This window comes from Panthera leo, chromosome B3 (genome assembly GCF_018350215.1).
Source record: "Panthera leo isolate Ple1 chromosome B3, P.leo_Ple1_pat1.1, whole genome shotgun sequence".
NCBI lineage: Eukaryota > Metazoa > Chordata > Mammalia > Carnivora > Felidae > Panthera > Panthera leo.
In genome coordinates, this window is record NC_056684.1 from 29,378,207 (window position 1) to 29,397,058 (window position 18,852).

General features: G+C 37.0%; 1 protein-coding gene across 5 annotated transcripts in view; it reads right to left on the bottom strand.

The window, feature by feature from the left end:
• The window catches only part of SCAPER (S-phase cyclin A associated protein in the ER), a 518,574-nt gene that overhangs the window by 128,066 nt on the left and 371,656 nt on the right, over nucleotides 1-18,852 (bottom strand). For all 5 annotated transcript variants that reach the window (XM_042941318.1, XM_042941317.1, XM_042941313.1 and 2 more), the window contains one exon: nucleotides 11,070-11,193. In XM_042941318.1, coding sequence (XP_042797252.1) covers nucleotides 11,070-11,193 — 124 coding nt within the window. The remainder of the gene's footprint in view (nucleotides 1-11,069; nucleotides 11,194-18,852) is intronic.

The following is an 18,852-nucleotide window of genomic DNA, read 5'->3' on the forward strand; positions in this document are numbered from 1 at the left end:
AGAACTTTCCTGTCACCTTCTGAAGTACTCACCAACAGCCTATTTGATCCAACTATATCATATCAATTATTTAAGGTTTGTACATCACTTTTTAATTAATAATCTCCTTGGCTCCAGAAAATATATACACACAATTTATAAGCATATTCTTTAAATATTCAATAAAGAACAGGTCACTATGAATTAAAAATAAAGATGCTAATAAAATATTTAATGCTTTTTACAATGCAATGAAACATCAAGAAATTATAAAAGTCTTTTAATTAAATGCTTTTTCAGTGTATCCTACCCAGATGCCAATATTAAACATGTATAAAATTAAAGTCACAAAAATGTTGTTTTGTCTCATTTGTCAATTCAATAAAGTGAGTACACATCAGTTCAGGTTATAGGAAGGGAAACCCTGGACAGGGGCTCAAGAGACTAGGATCCAAGTCATCTTCTATCACTGAATAGCTGTGTGATCTCTTTGCCACATTTCAATTTGCTCATCTGTAATACAGACTATTTACAATTTCCAAAAGTAATGTCTGTTAATCTATTTTCCCAGCACTCAGTAATATTTTCACTGGTCTTTCCTGATGATAAAAAACATGTAACATAAATTTACCTTCTAACAATTTTAAAGTATACATTACAATCTAATTAACTATATGCACAAACTTACAATTTGCTGTAAAACAGATCTCCAGAACTTTTTCATCTCTCATGACTGAAACTCAATACTCATTAAACATCAACTTCCCATTTCCCTTCACCTCAGCTCCTGGCAACCACAATTCTACTCTCTGTTTTACAAGTTTGACTACTTCAGATACCTCAAATAAGTGAAATCATGCAGTATTTGTTCCTTGTGACTGGCTTATTTTGCTTAGCATACTGCCCTCAGGTTCACTCATGTTGTAGCATAAGACGGGACCATCTTCTTTTTTACGGATGAATAGTATTATGTGGATGAATATATATATGTGTGTATATATACATACAAAATATATATACATATACATAATATACATATATAATATATATATTTACACACACATACATACACACATATTTTCTTTATCCATTCATCTGTCAATGGATATTTATTTCCACCTCTTGGCTATTATGAATAATGCTACACTAAACATGAGAGTGCAAACGCAGGCATACCTCATTTAATTGTGCTTCGCAGATAGTGCATTGTTTTACAAATTGAAGGTCTGTGGCAACACTGCATCGAGCAAGTCTATCAGCACCATTTTTCCAACAGCATTTGCTTACTTCATGTTTCTGTGTCACATTTGGAAATTCTTGAAATACTTCAAACTTTTTCATTATTGTATTTGTTATGGTGATCTGTGATCAGTGATCTTTGATGTTACCCCCATTGTAATTGTTTGGGGGCACCATGAATTGCACTCATGTAAAGACAGTGAACTTGAAAAATGCTGTGTGTGTTCTGATTGCCCCATCTATCAGCTGTTCCCCCAACTCTCTCCCTTTCCTTGGGCCTCCCTATTCTTGATACACAATATTGAAGTTAGGCCAATTAATACAATGGCCTCTAATTGTTCAAGTGACAAGAATAGTGGCATGTCTCCCACTTTAAATCAAAAGCTACAAAAGATTAAACTCAGTGAGGAACGCATGTCGAAAGCCAAGATACACCAAAAGCTAAGCCTCTTGCACCAGTTAGCCAAGATGTGAATGCAAAGGAAAAGTACTTGAAGGAATTTTTTTTTCTTGATGGAAATTAAAGTGCTACTCCAGTGAACAAGACTTACTGCAGATATAGAGAAAGTTTTAGTTGTTTGGATAGAAGATCAAACTAGCCACAATATCTCCTTGAGCTAAAACCTAATCCAGAGCAAGGCCATAACTCCTTTCAATTCTATATGAAGATCAAGAGGGGAGGAAAGTTTAGAAGAAAACTTTGAATCTAGCAGAGATTGGTTCATGAGGTTTAAGGAAAGAAACCTTCTCCATAATATCAAAGGGCAAGATGAAGAGCAGGTGTTGATACAGAAGCTGCAGTAAGTTACCCAGAAAATCTAGCTAGAATAATTAATGAAGGTGGAGATGCTAAACAGCAGATTTTCTCAGTGTAAATAAAGCTGCCTTATATTAGAAGATGCCATCTCGTACATTCATAGCTAGAGAGTAGTCCATGCCTGGCTTCAAAGCTTCAAAGTGCAGGCTGACTCTCTTGTTAGGGGCTAATGCAGCTGGTAACTTTATGTTGAAGCCAATGTGTATTTACCATTCTGAATATCCTAGGGCCCTTAAGAATTATGCGAAATCTACTGTGCATCTGCTCTCTAAACAAAGCCTAGATGACAGCACATCTGTTTATGACCTGGTTTACTGAATATTTTAAGTCTACTGTAAACCTCTACCACTTAGAAAAAATATTTCTTTCCAAATATTACTGCTTATTAACAAAGTACCTGGTCACCCAAGAGTTCTGATGATGCTGTACAATGAGATGAATGTTTGTTTTCATGCCTGCTAACAAACATCCATTCTGTAGTCCATTGATTGAGGAGTCATTATCAATTTCAAGTCTTCTTACTTAAGAAATACACTTGTAAGGCTGTAGCTGCCACAAATGGATCTTGACAAAGTAAATTGAAAACCTTCCGGAAAAGATTCACCATTCTTTTTATTTTTTTTATGTTTATTTATTTTTTGAGAGAGAGAGAGAGAGAGAGAGAGAGACAAAGTGTGAGGTTGGGGGGAGGGACAGAGAGAGAGGGAGACACAGAATTCAAAGCAGGCTTGAGGTTCCATGCTGTCAGCACAGAGCCTGACATGGGACTCAAACTCACAAAGTGTGAGATCATGATCTGAGCTGAAGTCAGACACTTAATTGACTGAGCCACCCAGGCACCCCAAAGATTCACCATTCTTGATGCCATTAAGAACATTTGTGATTCATGGGAAGAGGTCAAAATATCAACATTAACAGGAGTTTGGAAGAAGCTGGTTTCTCATGGAGGAGTTTGAGAGGTTTCAGACTTCAGTGGAGGAAGTAACTGCAGATGTGGTGGAAGTAGCAAGAGAACTAAACTAGAAGTAGAGCCTAAAGATGGGACTGAACTCTGCAATCTTGTGACAAAACTTTAATGGATGAGGTGTTGCTTCTTAAGGATGAGCAAAGAAAGAGGTTTTTGAGATGGACTATAAAGACTGTCGAAGTGACAAAAAAAGATTAAGAATATTACATAAGGTTAGTTGAGAAAGCAATGGCGAAATTTGAGAGGATTGACTCCATTTTTGACAGGAGTAGTACTGTGAGTAAAATGCTACTGAATTGCATCACATGTAAAAGAAAAATCATTCATGAAAGGAAGAGTCATTCAATGCAGCAAATTTCACTGTGTGTTGTTTTATTTTAAGAAATTGTCAAATAAACTTAACCAAGGAGGAGAAAGATCTCTACTCCGACAACTATAAAACATGATGAAAGAAACTGAAGACAAAAACAAGTGGAAAGATGTTCATGGATTGAGAGAACAAATATTGTTAAAATGTCCCTACTACCTAAAGCAATCTACAGATTCAATGCAATCCCTATCAAAATACCAACAGCATTTTTCACGTAACTAGGACAAATAATCCTAAAATGTGTATGGAATCACAAAAAAAACTCCAAATAGCTAAAGCAATCTTGAAAAAGAAGAACAAAACTGGAGGTATCACAATCCTAGATTTTCAGATATACTACCAAGCTATAGTAATCAGAACATTATGGAATTGGCACAAAAGCAGACACATAGATCAATGGAACAGAATAGAGAGCCCAGAAATAAACCCACAACTATATGGTCAATTAATCTTTGACAAAGGAGGCAAGAATATGCAATGGGAAAAAGAGAGTCTCTTCAACAAATGGTGCCGGGAAAACTAGACAGCTACATGCAAAAGAATAAAACTGGACGACTTTGTTACACCATACTCAAAAATAAACTAAAAATGTTTTAAAGACTTAAATGTGAGACCTAAAACCATAAAAATCCTCAAAAAAAACAGGCAGTAATTTCTTTGACATCAGTTGTAGCAACATCTTTCTAGATTTGTCTCTTGAGGCAAGGAAAGCAAAAGCAAAAATAAACTATTGGGACTAATCAAATTCAAAAGTTTCTGCATGGAAAGGGAAACAATCAACAAACTATAAGACAACATACTGAATGGAAAAAGATATTTGCAAATGACATATCTGGATAAAGCGTTAGTATCCAAAATAAAGAACTCAACACTCAAACAACAACTCAATACTCAAAAAACAAATAATCCGATTAAAAAATGGGCAGAAAATGTGAACAGACATTTCCCTAAAGAAGACAGATAGACAAAAGACACATGAAAAGATGCTCCAAATCCTTAAACATCTGGGAAATGAAAATAAAAACCACAATGAGATATCACCTCATACCTGTCAGAATGGCTAACGTCAAAAACACAAGAAACATTATGTTAGCAAGGATGTGGAGAAAAAGGAACCTTAGTACACTGCTGGTGGGAATGCAAATTGGTACAGCCACTATGGAAAACAGTATGGAGGTTTATCAAAAAATTAAAAATAGAACTACTATATGATCCAGTAATTCCACTACTGGGTATTTACCCAGAGAATATGAAAACACTAATAAAAAAAGATAGATGTACCCCATGTTTATTACAGCATTATTTGCAATAGCCAAATTATGGAAGCAGTCCCAACTATCCATTGACAGATGAAAGAATGGATAAAGATGAGGCATATCTTATTCTTAGATTTGTTGACTTGTTTGTGAACTAATATGTGATCTATACCAGAGAATGTCCCGTGTGTGCCTGAGAAAAATGTGTATTTTGCTGCTGTTGGGTGGAGTATTTGGTATATGTGTGTTAGATGCATTTGGTCTGCAGTGTTGTTTAAACCATCTGGTTCCCTAATTGGTTTTCTTTCTGGATGTTTATCCATTATTCAAATTGGGGTATTGAAATCCCCTACTTTTATTGTGTTGCTGTCTTTTTCTCCCTTCAATTCTTTCAATGTTTGCTTCCTGTATTTGGGTGCCCTGATGGGTGCCTATGTACTTACAGTATCTTCTTAGAAAATTGAAAACTGTCCTTCTTTATCTCCTCTAAGTTTTTCACTTTAAGTCTCTTTAGCCTTATAGAAAATTATCCTTCTTTATCTGAGAGTTTTTCACTTTAAGCCTATTTAGTCTTATATTGCATTGAATATCTTTTTTAATTTTTACCTTCATCTTATGTGTGTCCTTAAATCTAAAGTGAGTCTCTTGAGTCTATTTGAGTAGACAGTATATAGTTAGATCTTGTTTTTTGATCCATTCAGTCACTGTATGCATTTTTATTGGGGAGTTTAACCTACCTACATTTATTTATTTATTAACACTTATTTATTTAAAATACCCACATGTAAGTGGACCTATGCAGTTCAAACCCATGTTGTTCAAGGATCAACTGTATTTTCATATGCTTTTGTATTGCCATTTAGCATCTTTTTGCTCCTACTTGAAGGACTCACCTTACAATTTCTTTTTAAAAATTTTTTAAAAGATTTTATTTTTAAGTAACCTCTACATCCAACGTGGGGCTCAAATTCACAACCCAAGATCAAGAGTTACATGCTCTACTGACTGAGCCAGCCTGGTGCCCCTCACTTTCTAATTTCTGTAAGACAGGGCTAGTGGTGATGAATTCTTAGGTTTTGATTATCTGGGAAAGTTTTTAATTTCTTCATTTCTTAAGGGTAGTTTGACTGGGTATAGTTTTCTTGGCTGGCATTTTTTTTCCTTCTTTTGAATATATCCTTCCATCCCTTCTGGCCTACAGGGTTTCTGGTGAGAAATCACTGATTTTATAAAGGTTCCCTTGTACATGACAAGTCACTTTCTTCTTACCGCTTTCAAAATTCTCTTTGTCTCTGACTTTTGACAAGTTGATTATAATGTTTCTCTGTGTGGATTTCTTTGGGTTCATTATAGTTGGATTCTGTGGGACTTCTTGAATCTGGATGTCCATTTCTTTCCCCAGACAGGAAAATTTTTAGCTATTATTCTTTAAAACAGCTTTCTGCCCCATTCTCTCTCCTCCTTTTGGGAGTACCATAATGTGTATATTGGTCTGTCTGATGGTACTGCATGTGTCCCCTAGACATTCTTCACTATTTTTCATTATTTTTCCTTTTTATCCCTGTGACTGCATAATTTCAGATGACTTGTCTTTAAGTTCACTCATTCTTTCTTCTATTTCATCAAGTCTGCTTGTGAACTCCTCTACCTAATTTTTCAGTTCAATTATTGTTTTCTTCAGCTCTAAAACTTGCTTTTTAAAAAAAATATTTTCTATCTCTGTTATTTTCATTTTGTTCATGCATCATTTTCTTGAGCTCATTGAACACCTTTATGATAATTATTTTGAATTCTTTGTCAGTTAATTCATATACCTGTTTCTTTAAGACTGGTTTCTGTAGATTTATCTTGTTCTTTTGTATAGGCCATGTTTCACTGTTTCTTTGTGTATCTTATACCTTTGTGTTGGAATCTGTACATTTGGGAAAAAAAGGCATCTCTTTTAGACTTTACATCTTGGCTTTGTAGAGAGGAAGACACCAGTCACCTTGATTAGAGAATCTAGGGGTTTCTGAAACCTTTTGGTGGGTGATGTGACTTCTCTGGGTCTGCGTGTATAATTTCTCAAGTAGAGAGTTTTGCTGGTTTCTTTTCAGGACATCATAATCTCTTGCTCCCTCTGGTGTCTGTCTGCAACATTGTTAAGTTCTCTGGTTCTACAGTAGCAAGCTGCCCTGCTCTCTCATGTTCTCAGGGGCTTCCAGGCATCTGAAATATGCCAGCTCCTTGTCAGTGCCCTGAGTCAGGTGAAACAGGTTCAAGACCCTTGGGAAGCTCTCCAAAAAGCCAAAATGCCAGACTTACACTCTACTCCCCTCTCCCTCCTAGAAGAGAACTCATGAACTGGGATATTGTCTGCCAGTGCTGAGCGTTGCTGGCTTAGGGAGGGGGTAAACACAAGTAAAGTAAAACCATTCTTCTTATTCATTTCAATGTGGCTGTTCTTGGCTTTGAGACTGCCTGGGGGTATTTCAACAACTTAACTGTCTTCTGGAATTCTCACAATGGTATTTTGGTCCATATACTATTATGTTGGTGCCTCTGTGGGGGAAGGAGGGCTGGGACTTCCTGTTCTGCCATCTTGCTCTTTTCACTGGTCTTTTCATTGCCTTCCAATGTGCATATTTGGTCTCTTCAAGGAGATATTTTGAAGCTAGAGACCCACTGTTCTGTGCACTGGGAAAATTTAAGCACAGAGATGTTGAACCATGCTTCTGGAATGACAGTAATCTGCTTTAACATATTTTAAAACTTTCATGCTTCTTGGAATATAATACATTTTTGCTAGCTTTCAACCTAAATCATGTCTATCTAAATGTATTGTTTTCACAGGGCTCCAAATAAACTTCCAAAGAGCTTATCCCAAAAATCCTACTTAGAATCTCTGTTGCAAGGTATACTTTACCGTGCCACTTGTGCTAATTTATCTTCTGTAAAAATCCTAACCTAGAAAGGAATTTCCACCCTTCCTCAAGGCACAGTGAAGTCCAATTTCTTCCCTAAACCTCTTTAATGTTCCAAGTTAGAATTCACTCATTCACTCATCAGATATTTGAGGAGCACCACTTATGTGTCAGGTACTCTTCTAGATTGCTTAGGATACTCTGTAGCTCTCATTACATTACAAACTTCTCACAGCTTTTCTTTAGTATTTATGTATGCAAGTTCTTCCTTAACTGTAGGCTTCTAGAGTGAAAGAACTGTGTCCAATGTTCTCTGTAACCCTGGCATCTATACAGTGCTTTGCACATAGTTCAAACAAAATATAAGAGTGCTAAAACAAATTTCAAGCAGCTAGACCAAAAAAAATTTTTTTTTCTTCTAAACCATCTCAGTTTGCTCAAGAAGGTTGAAGTGCCTCATTATTAGGTGTCTTATATATCTCACCAGACTTCACTTAATTAGCTTCTTTCTCATCCTTCTGTAAAATGTGTTGATGACTATTTTCTCTCCATTACTTAATAGGTACTGCAAGTTAGTGGTCCATATTTCAGTTACATGGTTATCAAAACCAGTTATCAAGAAAAATGGAAACATATTCAAGTGATTTCAAGAAATGCAAAGTCACCATCCCTAACCATCTCCATCCCTTTTCTCCCCAAATTAGGAAACACAATCTCCTCTGCCAACTGTCACAAACTCAGTCACAGCTGTATTAGAATTGAAAGCAGCCTAAAAGATCTGTAAAAACCAGGAAGTGCCACGTATAAGGAAAGGAGGAATAAAATGTATTTGGCAAACAAATGTCCCAGGACTACAGTCCTGAACTGAGAAAACTAAACACAGAACGTGGTGAAATCCACTGGTCAGGAGATTAAAAGCTTTTCTGAGTGTCAAGAAACCATGAAGTCACAAGCAAGGGTATATTATTCAAGGAAGAAGGAGAGGATCAAGCTACTTACAAGCTCCTGGCACATGGTAGGCACTTAGTAAATGAGGAGCTAAGGTCTAGCTCAAATGTCCCTCCTTTGTGATGTCCTAGGCTATAAAACACCTTCCTGTGCTCCACTGTAGTCTGTATATGCTGCCATCACACCGTTTACTATATGCAATCTATCTATCTGTTCCTACTCCTAAACTGGGATTTCCTGGATGGTGCAGATTATATTCTGTGCTTCTCTGTAAGTGGAAATAGTAGGCACTTTATTTAGTGTGAGAATAATAAACTACTGCATATGATATTTTTCAGTAAGAATAGAAAGGACTGAAGAGCTAAGATGGAAGATCCTGTCTGTAAAGCTTATCCATCCCTTCACATTTCAAAGGCCATCTCTGTTGTTATTTGTTCTGTTCAAAGTATATATTAATGTCTTTTCTTCCATTACCAACATAGAAGAAGTTCCACAGAATACATTCTTCCAGATGATACAACATGGAACAGCGGGGAAGCATGTTTTTTTGTTTTATTTTGTTTTGTTTTGTTTTAAGTAGGCTCCACACCCAGCATGGACCCCAATGAGAGGCCCAAACTCATGACCCTGAGATCAAGACCTGAGCTGAGATCAAGTCAGATATTCAACTGACTGAGCCACCCAGGTGCCCCGTTTTATAAACTTTTTTTAACTTATTTTAAATTAATTTTAAACAAACATATATGTTTCAAAAATAGTGAGTTCTCTTCACCCTGTATCCCCTATTGCTAACATCTTACAAAATCATACTATAATTATTGAAAGCAGGAAATTAACATTGAGTCAATAAAATTAACTATTCTATAGACTTTATTTGAATTTCCCAGTTTTACCACTAATGTCCTTTTTCTGTCTAGGATCCCACATTTCAGTTACTTGTCAGATCTTCTTAGCCTCCTCCAATCTGTGATAGTTCTTCTCTCTTCCCTTGTCATTCATGACATTGACACTTTTGAAAAGTAGCAGTTAGTCACTGTGTGGAATGTCCCTCAATTTGGGTTTGAGAGACCTACATTTGACTCTTGGCTCCATGACTTTCTATGCTGTCTTGGGCAAGCCAAACTCTCGGACTCAAGTTTCCATACTGGTAAAATGGGATAATAATACTAACTTTAAGTTTAGATAAACTAAATGAGGCGATATATATTAAAATGTCTAGAATATGAGGCCATATAACAAACGCTAAGTCTTTTCTCCTTGTCCCTGCCTTTCAACTATTTTGAGTAGGATTTTGGGCTAAAATGTCTTACCCATATTTAAATGCCTTCTTTTATAGATAATACCAAATATAATTTACCCTTCAAGTGATGATGACCCTTAGTCATCACTATAAATAGCCATTGCAGTACTGTGTAAACAGTTCTAGGTCTGTGCCTTTGTTCTCTCTCACTGTTGTCCCTTCTCATTGTCAGTATGCCTGCCTGTAAGGACCTCATCATTCCCTTTCTGATTCTTAGCTTGAGATGTGGGGATTCACTTGTTCACTCATATATTCACCAATGATGTACTAAATCTACTAAGTGTCAGGCACTGTGTTAGGATCCTGGAGAGGGTGATAAGTTGCCTCCTATTCTTGTTGATTCTATGGCTAATGGGGAAATGGACACATAGTTAACTACAATTCAATGTGATCAGTTCTATGAAAGATGTACTGCCCAGGAGCACATAAAAAAATTCCTAACATGTACTTGGGAGAGTCAGGTTGGGGAAGATTTCATGAGGAAGGTGCCATTATGTTTCAGTTAAGGTCTGAAGAATGTACAGAAATTAACCAGACTGAGGAGGGGATAGTGCAAAAGGCATGTAGTTTAGGAAGAAGAATTAGAACTATGTGCTGAGTAAAAGTAAATCTGTTCTAAAAAATAAATCTCCTGTGTTGTAAACTTGCAGCTTGAGAGAGATTTTGTGCCAATACCTCAGGGGCTCAGAAACTTCACCAGGAAACTTCTGGCCCCAGGGCTGTATTCTGGAGGCTGCAGTTGACAGACCTAAACCTTTGGATATTATACTGAGCTTACTACCTCTTTCAACATCTGTGAACAACAATTGGCTGCTTGTTCTCACGTCAAAAGAGTAACAGGTTTATTCTTTTTTGACAGAGGAGTTTCTTGATTCAAAAAAGTATATATCAAGGGCCATCAAAAAGTCCTTTTTAAACTGACCCTTTTAACTGAGTTGGCAAGAGAGGTTTCAAGGCTTTCCCAAGCTTTCTTCCTTTCTACAGCCCTCCTTCCTGTGGGCTCAAAGGTTTGGCTTTGAGTCCAACTGATTCTAAGGCCTCAGTTTAACCATGTAAATTTGTGAAGTTGGCAAGTGTTATAAATATATTATCCATTAAATATTGGAACTTAGAGGAGAATCCAATATGAGATTTTCAAATTAAGAGGTTTCTTTGCTAGTCTCCATACTCTCTCCGTCATCTTCACTTTTTCATCTGGAGGGTAAATAAGCTGAATTCTTTTCATTTTCTCCACAGGGACTATTTCCCAAACCTTAAATGCTTCTAACTCAGAATGCTAATATTACATACCGTCAACTGGTGTATCAGGAGGTCCATTAAGAAGGTAATCTTGTTACTAAACAGAACATCGGTGCAATTTTCTGAGCAGTCACTGCAGGTGAGGTTGTAAACATTGATTGCATTGCAGAGAGACCTAATAGGAGAGAAACACCATTTATAAAACTTGAGCAGCTCTTCTCTAAACAATTTAAAATACATAAAATGAATCGTACAAAGGCAACAGGCACAGGATGGAAATCACCCTGAAAAAAAAAGCAAAATATCAGGTACAAGGCCCATCAGCTAGATACAAAAGCTTATAATTTATCCAAAGTAATTTATCTAATACTTACCTCTTACTAATTTCTTAGTTGTATAGCAGATAATGGAAATGTGTTTACTAGTCTATCTGATAATGTCCTAATAATCTAAAATTAGATATCTATCACCCAGGAACTTTGGGACATAGACATTTTTGAATAAAGTCCAGAAATAGAAGGGTCAAAGCTCCTGTTCCCAAACCTCCTGGTCCTAGATAAAGGCAGATGAATGAAGAAGGGAGAACACATGAGGAGAAACTACAGGCTTTCCCTCTGAGACAAGAGCGGCGGGGTTCTGGGGAGTGAGCACCACGCCTGCTTGGCGCCTGTGTGGGCATGGGCTCCGCACAGTAGTCTCAGGTCAAACTGATCTTAGGATCAGTTAACATTAAGAGGAAATGTATTCCTCTTAGGGAATAAAACAAATTCATGTGCCACTGTTCAAAGAAATGTTTGGAGCCACAAACTCAGTGGGTACTCTTCGGGTGCTCTGAAGATTGTGTTTAAAACCTGCATTGCCTGAGTGATCAATGTGGGTTCTGGCCTGACTAAATCTCCTGCTTAAATTCTACATATAAATGTTTTGATTTAGTCCCTTACAACCAACCCTGTAGGACAATAATCCTACAGGACCAGAAGCATCAATATCACCTGGGAGCTTACTAGAAATGCAAATTCTCAGGCCCCCACCCCAGACCTACTAAATAGAAACTCTGGGGATAGACTCCTGCAATCCGTGCTTTAACCAATTCTGCCAGTGATTCAGATGTACTTGCAAGTCCCCGCTGCTCTGGAATAGGGGCTCAATAGTTTGAGGACTGGAATCACCTGCACATCTTTAAAAATAAATACCTGCCTGAGTTCCTCCCTTGGAGATGCTAGTTGGGTGAGTTCTAGACATTTGCATGTTTCAAAAGCTCTATGGAGCAATTGTGATGTGCACCCGAAGTTGAGAACCACTGGTCAAAGAACCGCCATGTGAGTGTTCATTTAACAAATATCTAAGTTCCTATGATCTTTCAGGCACAGTTAGGTGAACAAAACAGTCAAGCTCTCTGTCTCATATGGGAGAGAAATGCTGAAGAGAGCCCCTGTTGTAATTATCCATTATCTGATATAGTTGGACTTTGCTTTATATAATTACAGTTTCCTAAAAATATGTGTACATCTTAGCATCCATTTTCTCACCTATAAAACCAGGATAATAATACCTAGACTCCACATGAGTGTTATGAGGATTAAGTGAGATAATAGATGTAAAGTACTTAGGAAAGTGCCTGGCAGAAGGTTAAAAATAAGTGATAGGCTTTATTAGGATCATTAATCTTATTATTCTTGTTATGAATAAGGCACAAATGAAATGTTAAAAAATTGACTCAAATTAAACATCTATAAAAGCTATTCTTTCCAGAATCACGAAGCACATTGTTTCCCAAATGTCTTCACGGTACACTGGCATGAACCATGAAAGGACTCTAGACTGCAGGGTGCCAGGAGGAGGCTCACCTCTGTCCAGCCTCATTAAATCCCTGAGGTTGTACAGAAAAATGTTGGTCCATATGAAACCCATTTATAATACATTGTTTGGAGTCTCTACTTAGGGAGTCCTTCACAAATGCAAATTAGCATTTCATTTACCAGATGAAATATCTGGATTTTGCAAAATAGTCGTTTTCTTTTTACTTAAAAAATAACTTGTCCTTATAATTATAAAAATAATTTTTATTTGGGACTGTGATGCCTCCTGCTTTGGTTTTCTTCTTCAGTATTAACTATGGGTATTCAGGGTCTTTTGTGGTTCCATACAAATTTTAGGATTGTTTGTTCTAGCTTTGAGAAGAATGCCGGTGCAACTTTGATTGGGATTGCATTGAATGTGTAGATTGCTTTGGGTAGTATTGACATTTTAACAACATTTATTCTTCCAATCCATGAGCATGGAATGTTCTTCCATTTCTTTGTGTCTTCTTCAATTTCCTTCATAAGGTTTCCATAATTTTCAGCATACAGATATTTTACATGCTTGGTTAGGTTTATTCCTAGGTATTTTATGGTTCTTGGTGCAATTTTAAATGGGATCAGTTTATTTTTTTTTCTGTTGCTTCATTATTGGTGTATAAAAATGCAACCAACTTCTGTACATAGATTTTGTATCCTGAGACTTTGCTGAATTCATGTATCAGTTCTAGCAGTCTTTTGGTGGAGTCTTTCGGGTTTTCCATGTAGAGAGTATCAGGTCATCTGCAAAAAGTGAAAATTTGACTTCTTCTTTATCAATTTTGATGCCTTTTATTTCATTTTGTTGTCTGATTGCTGAGGCTAGGACTTCCAACACTATGTTAAACAACAGTGGTGAGAGTGGACATCCCTGTCGTGTTCCTAATCTCAGGGGGAAAGCTCTCAGTTATTCCCCATTGAGGATGACATTAGCTGTGGGCCTTTCATATATAGCTTTTGTGATGTTTAAGTATGTTCCTTCTATCCCGACTTCCTCGAGGGGTTTCATTAAGAAAGGATGCTGAATTTTGGCAAATGCTTTTTTCTGCATCGATTGACAAGATCATATGGTTCTTATCTTTTCTTTTATTAATGTGATGTACCACATTGACTGATTTGTGAATATTGAACCACCCCTGCAGTCCAGGAACGAATACTTGATCATGGTGAATAATTTCTTTTTATATGCTGTTGAATTTGATTTGCTAGTATCTTGTTGAGAATTTTTGCATCCATGTTCATCAGGGATATTGGCCTGTAATTCTCCTTTTTAGTGGGGTCTCTGTCTGGTTTGGGAATCAGGGTAATGCCAGCTTCATAGAATGAGTCTGGAAGTTTTCCTTCCCTTTCTATTTTTTGGAATAGCTTGAGAAGAATAGGTATTAACTCTGCTTTAAATGTCTGGTAGAATTCCTCAGGGAAGCCATCTGGTCCTGGACTCTTATTTGTTGGGAGATTTTTGATAACTGATTCAATTTTTTCACTAGTTATGGGTCTGTTCATATTTTCTATTTCTTCCCATTTGAGTTTTGGTAGTGTGTGGGTGTTTAGGAATTTGTCCATTTCTTCCAGGTTGTCCAGTTTGTAAGCATATAGTTTTTCATAGTATTCTATGATAATTGTTTGTACTTCTGAGGAACTGGTTGTGATAAATCCATTTTCATTCATGATTTTTATCTATTTGGGTCCTCTCTCTTTTCTTTTTGAGAAGTCTGGCTAGGGGGTTTATCAATTTTGTTTATTTTTTCAAAAAACCAACTGGTTTCACTGATCTGTTCTCCTGTTTGTTTTTTTTTTTTGTTTTTGTATTTGTTTTTTTGATTCTACATGGTTTATTTCTGCTCTGATCTTTATTATTTCTCTTCTTCTGCTGGGATTGGGGTTTCTTTGTTATTCTGCTTCTAGTTCCTTTAGGTATACCATTAGTTTTTGTATTTGGGATTTTTCTTGTTTCTTGAGATGGGCCTGGATTGCAATGTATTTTCCTCTTAGGACTGCCTTTGCTGCATCTCAAAGGGTTTGGATTGTTGTTGTTTTCATTTTCATTTGTTTCCATATATTTTTAAATTTCTTCTTTAATTGCCTAGTTGACCCATTCATTTTTTAGTAAGATGTTCTTTAACCTCCACGCGTTTGGAAGTTTTCCAAAACTTTTCCTGTGGTTGATTTCAAGTTTCATAGCATTGTGATCTGAAAGTGTGCATGGTATGATCTCAATTCTTTTATATTTACTGAAGGCTTTTTGTGACCTAGACTTTAGCCTCTACTCCAAAGCTGTAATTATCAAGACAGTGTGGTATTGCCACAAAAACGGACACATAGACCAATGGAATAGAATAGAGAACCCAGAATTGGACCCACAAATGTATGGCCACCTCATCTTTGACAAAGCAGGAAAGAATATCCAATGGAAAAAAAGGCAGTCTTGTTAGCAAATGGTGCTGGGAGAACTGGACAGCAACATGAAGAAGAATGAAACTAGACCACTTTCTTATACCATTCACAAAAATAAACTCAGAATGGATGAAGGACCTGAATGTGAGACAAGAAATCATCAGACCCCTAGAGGAGAAAACAGGCAACAACCTCTTTGAGCTCAGCCATAGCAACTCCTTACTCGACACATCTCCGAAGGCCAGGGAAACAAAAGCAAAAATGAACTATTGGGACCTCATGAAGATAAAAATCTTCTGTACTGCAAAGGAAACCATCAACAAAACTAAAAGGCAACCAACGGAATGGGAAAATACATTTGCAAATGACCTATCAGACCAAGGGCTAGTATCCAAAATCTATAAAGAACTCATCAAACTCCACACCCAAAAAACAAATAATCCAGTGAAGAAATGGGCAGAAGACATGAATAGACACTTTTCTAAAGAAGACATCCACATGGCCAACAGACACATGAAAAGATGCTCAACACCACTCCTCATCAGGGAAATACAAATCAAAACCACACTGAGATACCACCTCATGCCGGTCAGAGTGGCTAAAATGAACAACTCAGGCGACTACAGATGCTGGCGAGGATGTGGAGAAACGGGGAACCCTCTTGTGCTGTTGGTGGGAATGCAAACTGGTGCAGCCGCTCTGGAAAACAGTGTGGAGCTTCCTCAAAAAATTAAAAATAGATCTACCCTATGACCCAGCAATAGCACTGCTAGGAATCTACCCAAGGGATATAGAAGTGCTGATGCATAGGGGCACTTTTACCCCAATGTTTATAGCAGCACTTTCAACAATAGCCGAATTATGGAAAGAGCCTAAATGTCCATCAACTGATGAATGGATAAAGAAGTTGTGGTTTATATATACAATGGAATATTACTTGGCAATGAGAAAGAATGAAATCATCCCATTTGCAGCAACGTGGATGGAACTGGTAGGTATTATTCGAGTGAAATAAGTCAGTCAGAGAAGAAGAGATATCATATGTTTTCATTCATATGTGGATCCTGAGAAACTTAACAGAAGACCATCGGGGAAGGGAAGGGGAAAAAAATAATTACAAACAGAGAGGGAGGGAGGCAAACCACAAGAGATTCTTAAATACAGAGAACAAACTGAGGGTGGATGGGGTGGGTTGGGGAAAGGGAAAATAGGTGATGGGCACTGAGGAGGGCACTTGTTGGGATGAGCACTGAGTGTTGTATGTAAGCCAATTTGACAATAAATTATATTAAAAAATGAAATCATACAAACATTTAAAAATATTTTTTATTTGTTTTATTAAAATAGCCCCCACACCCAGCGTGGGGCTTGAACTCACAACCCTGAGATCTAGAGTTACTGAGCCAGTTAGGCACCCCCTATAAAAATAATTTTTAATTCGTTCCCGGGTTTCAGCACCAAAAAACACAAAATAAATAAATAAATAAATAAATAAATAAATAAAATAATTTTAAAAATAATTGTAATAAATTTGGGAAAGACAAGGACAAAGAAACAGCAAAAAGCTATCAAGCAATAATTTGGCATTTGTACTTCTGGTCTTTTGTTCTTTTTTTTTAAAGTTTATTTATGTGTTTTTGAGAGGGGAGCCAGCATGAGTAGGGGAGGGGCAGAGAGAGAGGGAGTAGAGAGAATCCCAAGCAGGCTTTGCACTGCCAGCATAGAGTCTGACATGGGGCTCAAATCCACAAACCATGAGATCATGACCTGAACTGAAGTCAAGAGCCAAATGCTCAATGGACTGAGCCACTAGGCACCCCACCCTTTTTTCCAATATTATAAATGCACATTTATTTAAGAAATACATAATGAATATTTCTCCATGACATTTAATATTCTCCTGTAATAATGGTCTTCAGTTTTTTATAAAAGCAGCAGAATGCTTTCTTACTCAGAAGATTCAAAGCTTACACAATCATACTTAAACCACAGAACTGATAAAACCAGAGTTGTTCTGACGGAAGCAGAAGTGAGGAACCCAGAGTCCTACTATGTTCCCTCCTTCAGAGCCTTGAATGGTTCTTCAGAGAACTTAAGGTGTGTTCCCATGGGGTACATAAAAACTACTGAGCTTTGATAAATTAAAATTTACCTTGTAACTTTTTGACTAGGAATGACAACCATGGTGCAACATGCACAAAAAAAAGGTAAGTAGTCAAAAGTATTGCCCTCTTACTTCTGTTCCTCAGCCACTCAATTTCCCACCTTAGAAATCACCATGGTTACTAGTTTACATATCCTTCTAGACATAATCTATACATACTGAAGAGTTTTTTTCCCTCTACACAACTATTACCACATGGGATTTGGAGGCTGAACTGAGTCAAGGTCATCTTTCTTTGGCTCTTGTTGCTATTAAGCAAGACTTGGAAATGTGAGGCTTTCCTGCAGCAGCATTCCAGGTTCAATCTTCCAGCTTCTGGGTGTCAAGAACCAGTGGGATTATGCTAATTTATCTGATTTCCTAATCTCTGATCTGTACCCATTCTGCAGTTTCCCTGGTGTGAGAGACAGTTGTGCATGGCATCCTTATTTCCTTCCCAACTTGTGTGTTGGCTTCAGAGGGAGCAGTGCCCCCAGTGGATATGTTTGGTATTGTTTTGGAGTTAATCTGGAAAAAAAACCCCATGCTTTTTCCAATTTATCTACTGCCTTTCATTTTGCTCATATTATTTTCACAGTATTATTTTATGTATTGAAACTAAACAATTTTAGGTAGTCTACCATACTGTTTTGCAGTCAATCCAGAGGTCTACAATAGTTTCCAACAATTTTGTAAGCCTCTAATGTCTTAAGTTCCTTCTCTGATTAAAATAATTACACTGAGAAATACTGCATGATTTTAAAAAGGATTAAGAGTGTTATACTATGGATATAATATTTATTTCAACCACTCCCTTACCATTTTTGTGTTTAATTTTTGATGTTATAAATAATGCTGTTTTAACAGTCAGACCTTTTAGTTAGTTACAAGACACAAGAAGAAAGTCCTGATTGACTTAAACAGAAAGGAAATTAATTGATAGGCTATTGAGTATATGATGGGATTTAGAAAACACAGGCACAGAAGTTACACTGCCAGGACCAATACCCAAATCACACACAACCAAACTGATCTGATGAAAAAAACCAGTGGGCACCATATGGCACAGCTTGAACTTACACTGTGACTTTGCATGCTACATGCAGCTGTTTCCAATTGTCAAAAGGACAGAATTTGGGATCTCCTTGCTTCGTCAGCTTCAGAGTGGATATCTGGAATAGGTATACTGGGTTGCAAAGCTTAGGTCTCATGCCTACATCCTAGACATAAAAATTGGGAAGCAATTCCCAAGTTCTATAGTGGTAGGGCCGCTTAATATGCTTGGGAACTTAGCAAACACAGGATGTGCTCAATGGCACAACTCATACTCATAATAGCTGTACTGAAAACATCGTATCACCTTGTGATAAATTTGCAGTAATGATAAATTAGATAAAAAGATATGAACATTTTTAAGATTTTTGATAGACACTGCCAAATTCAAATTGTCCTCCAGAAA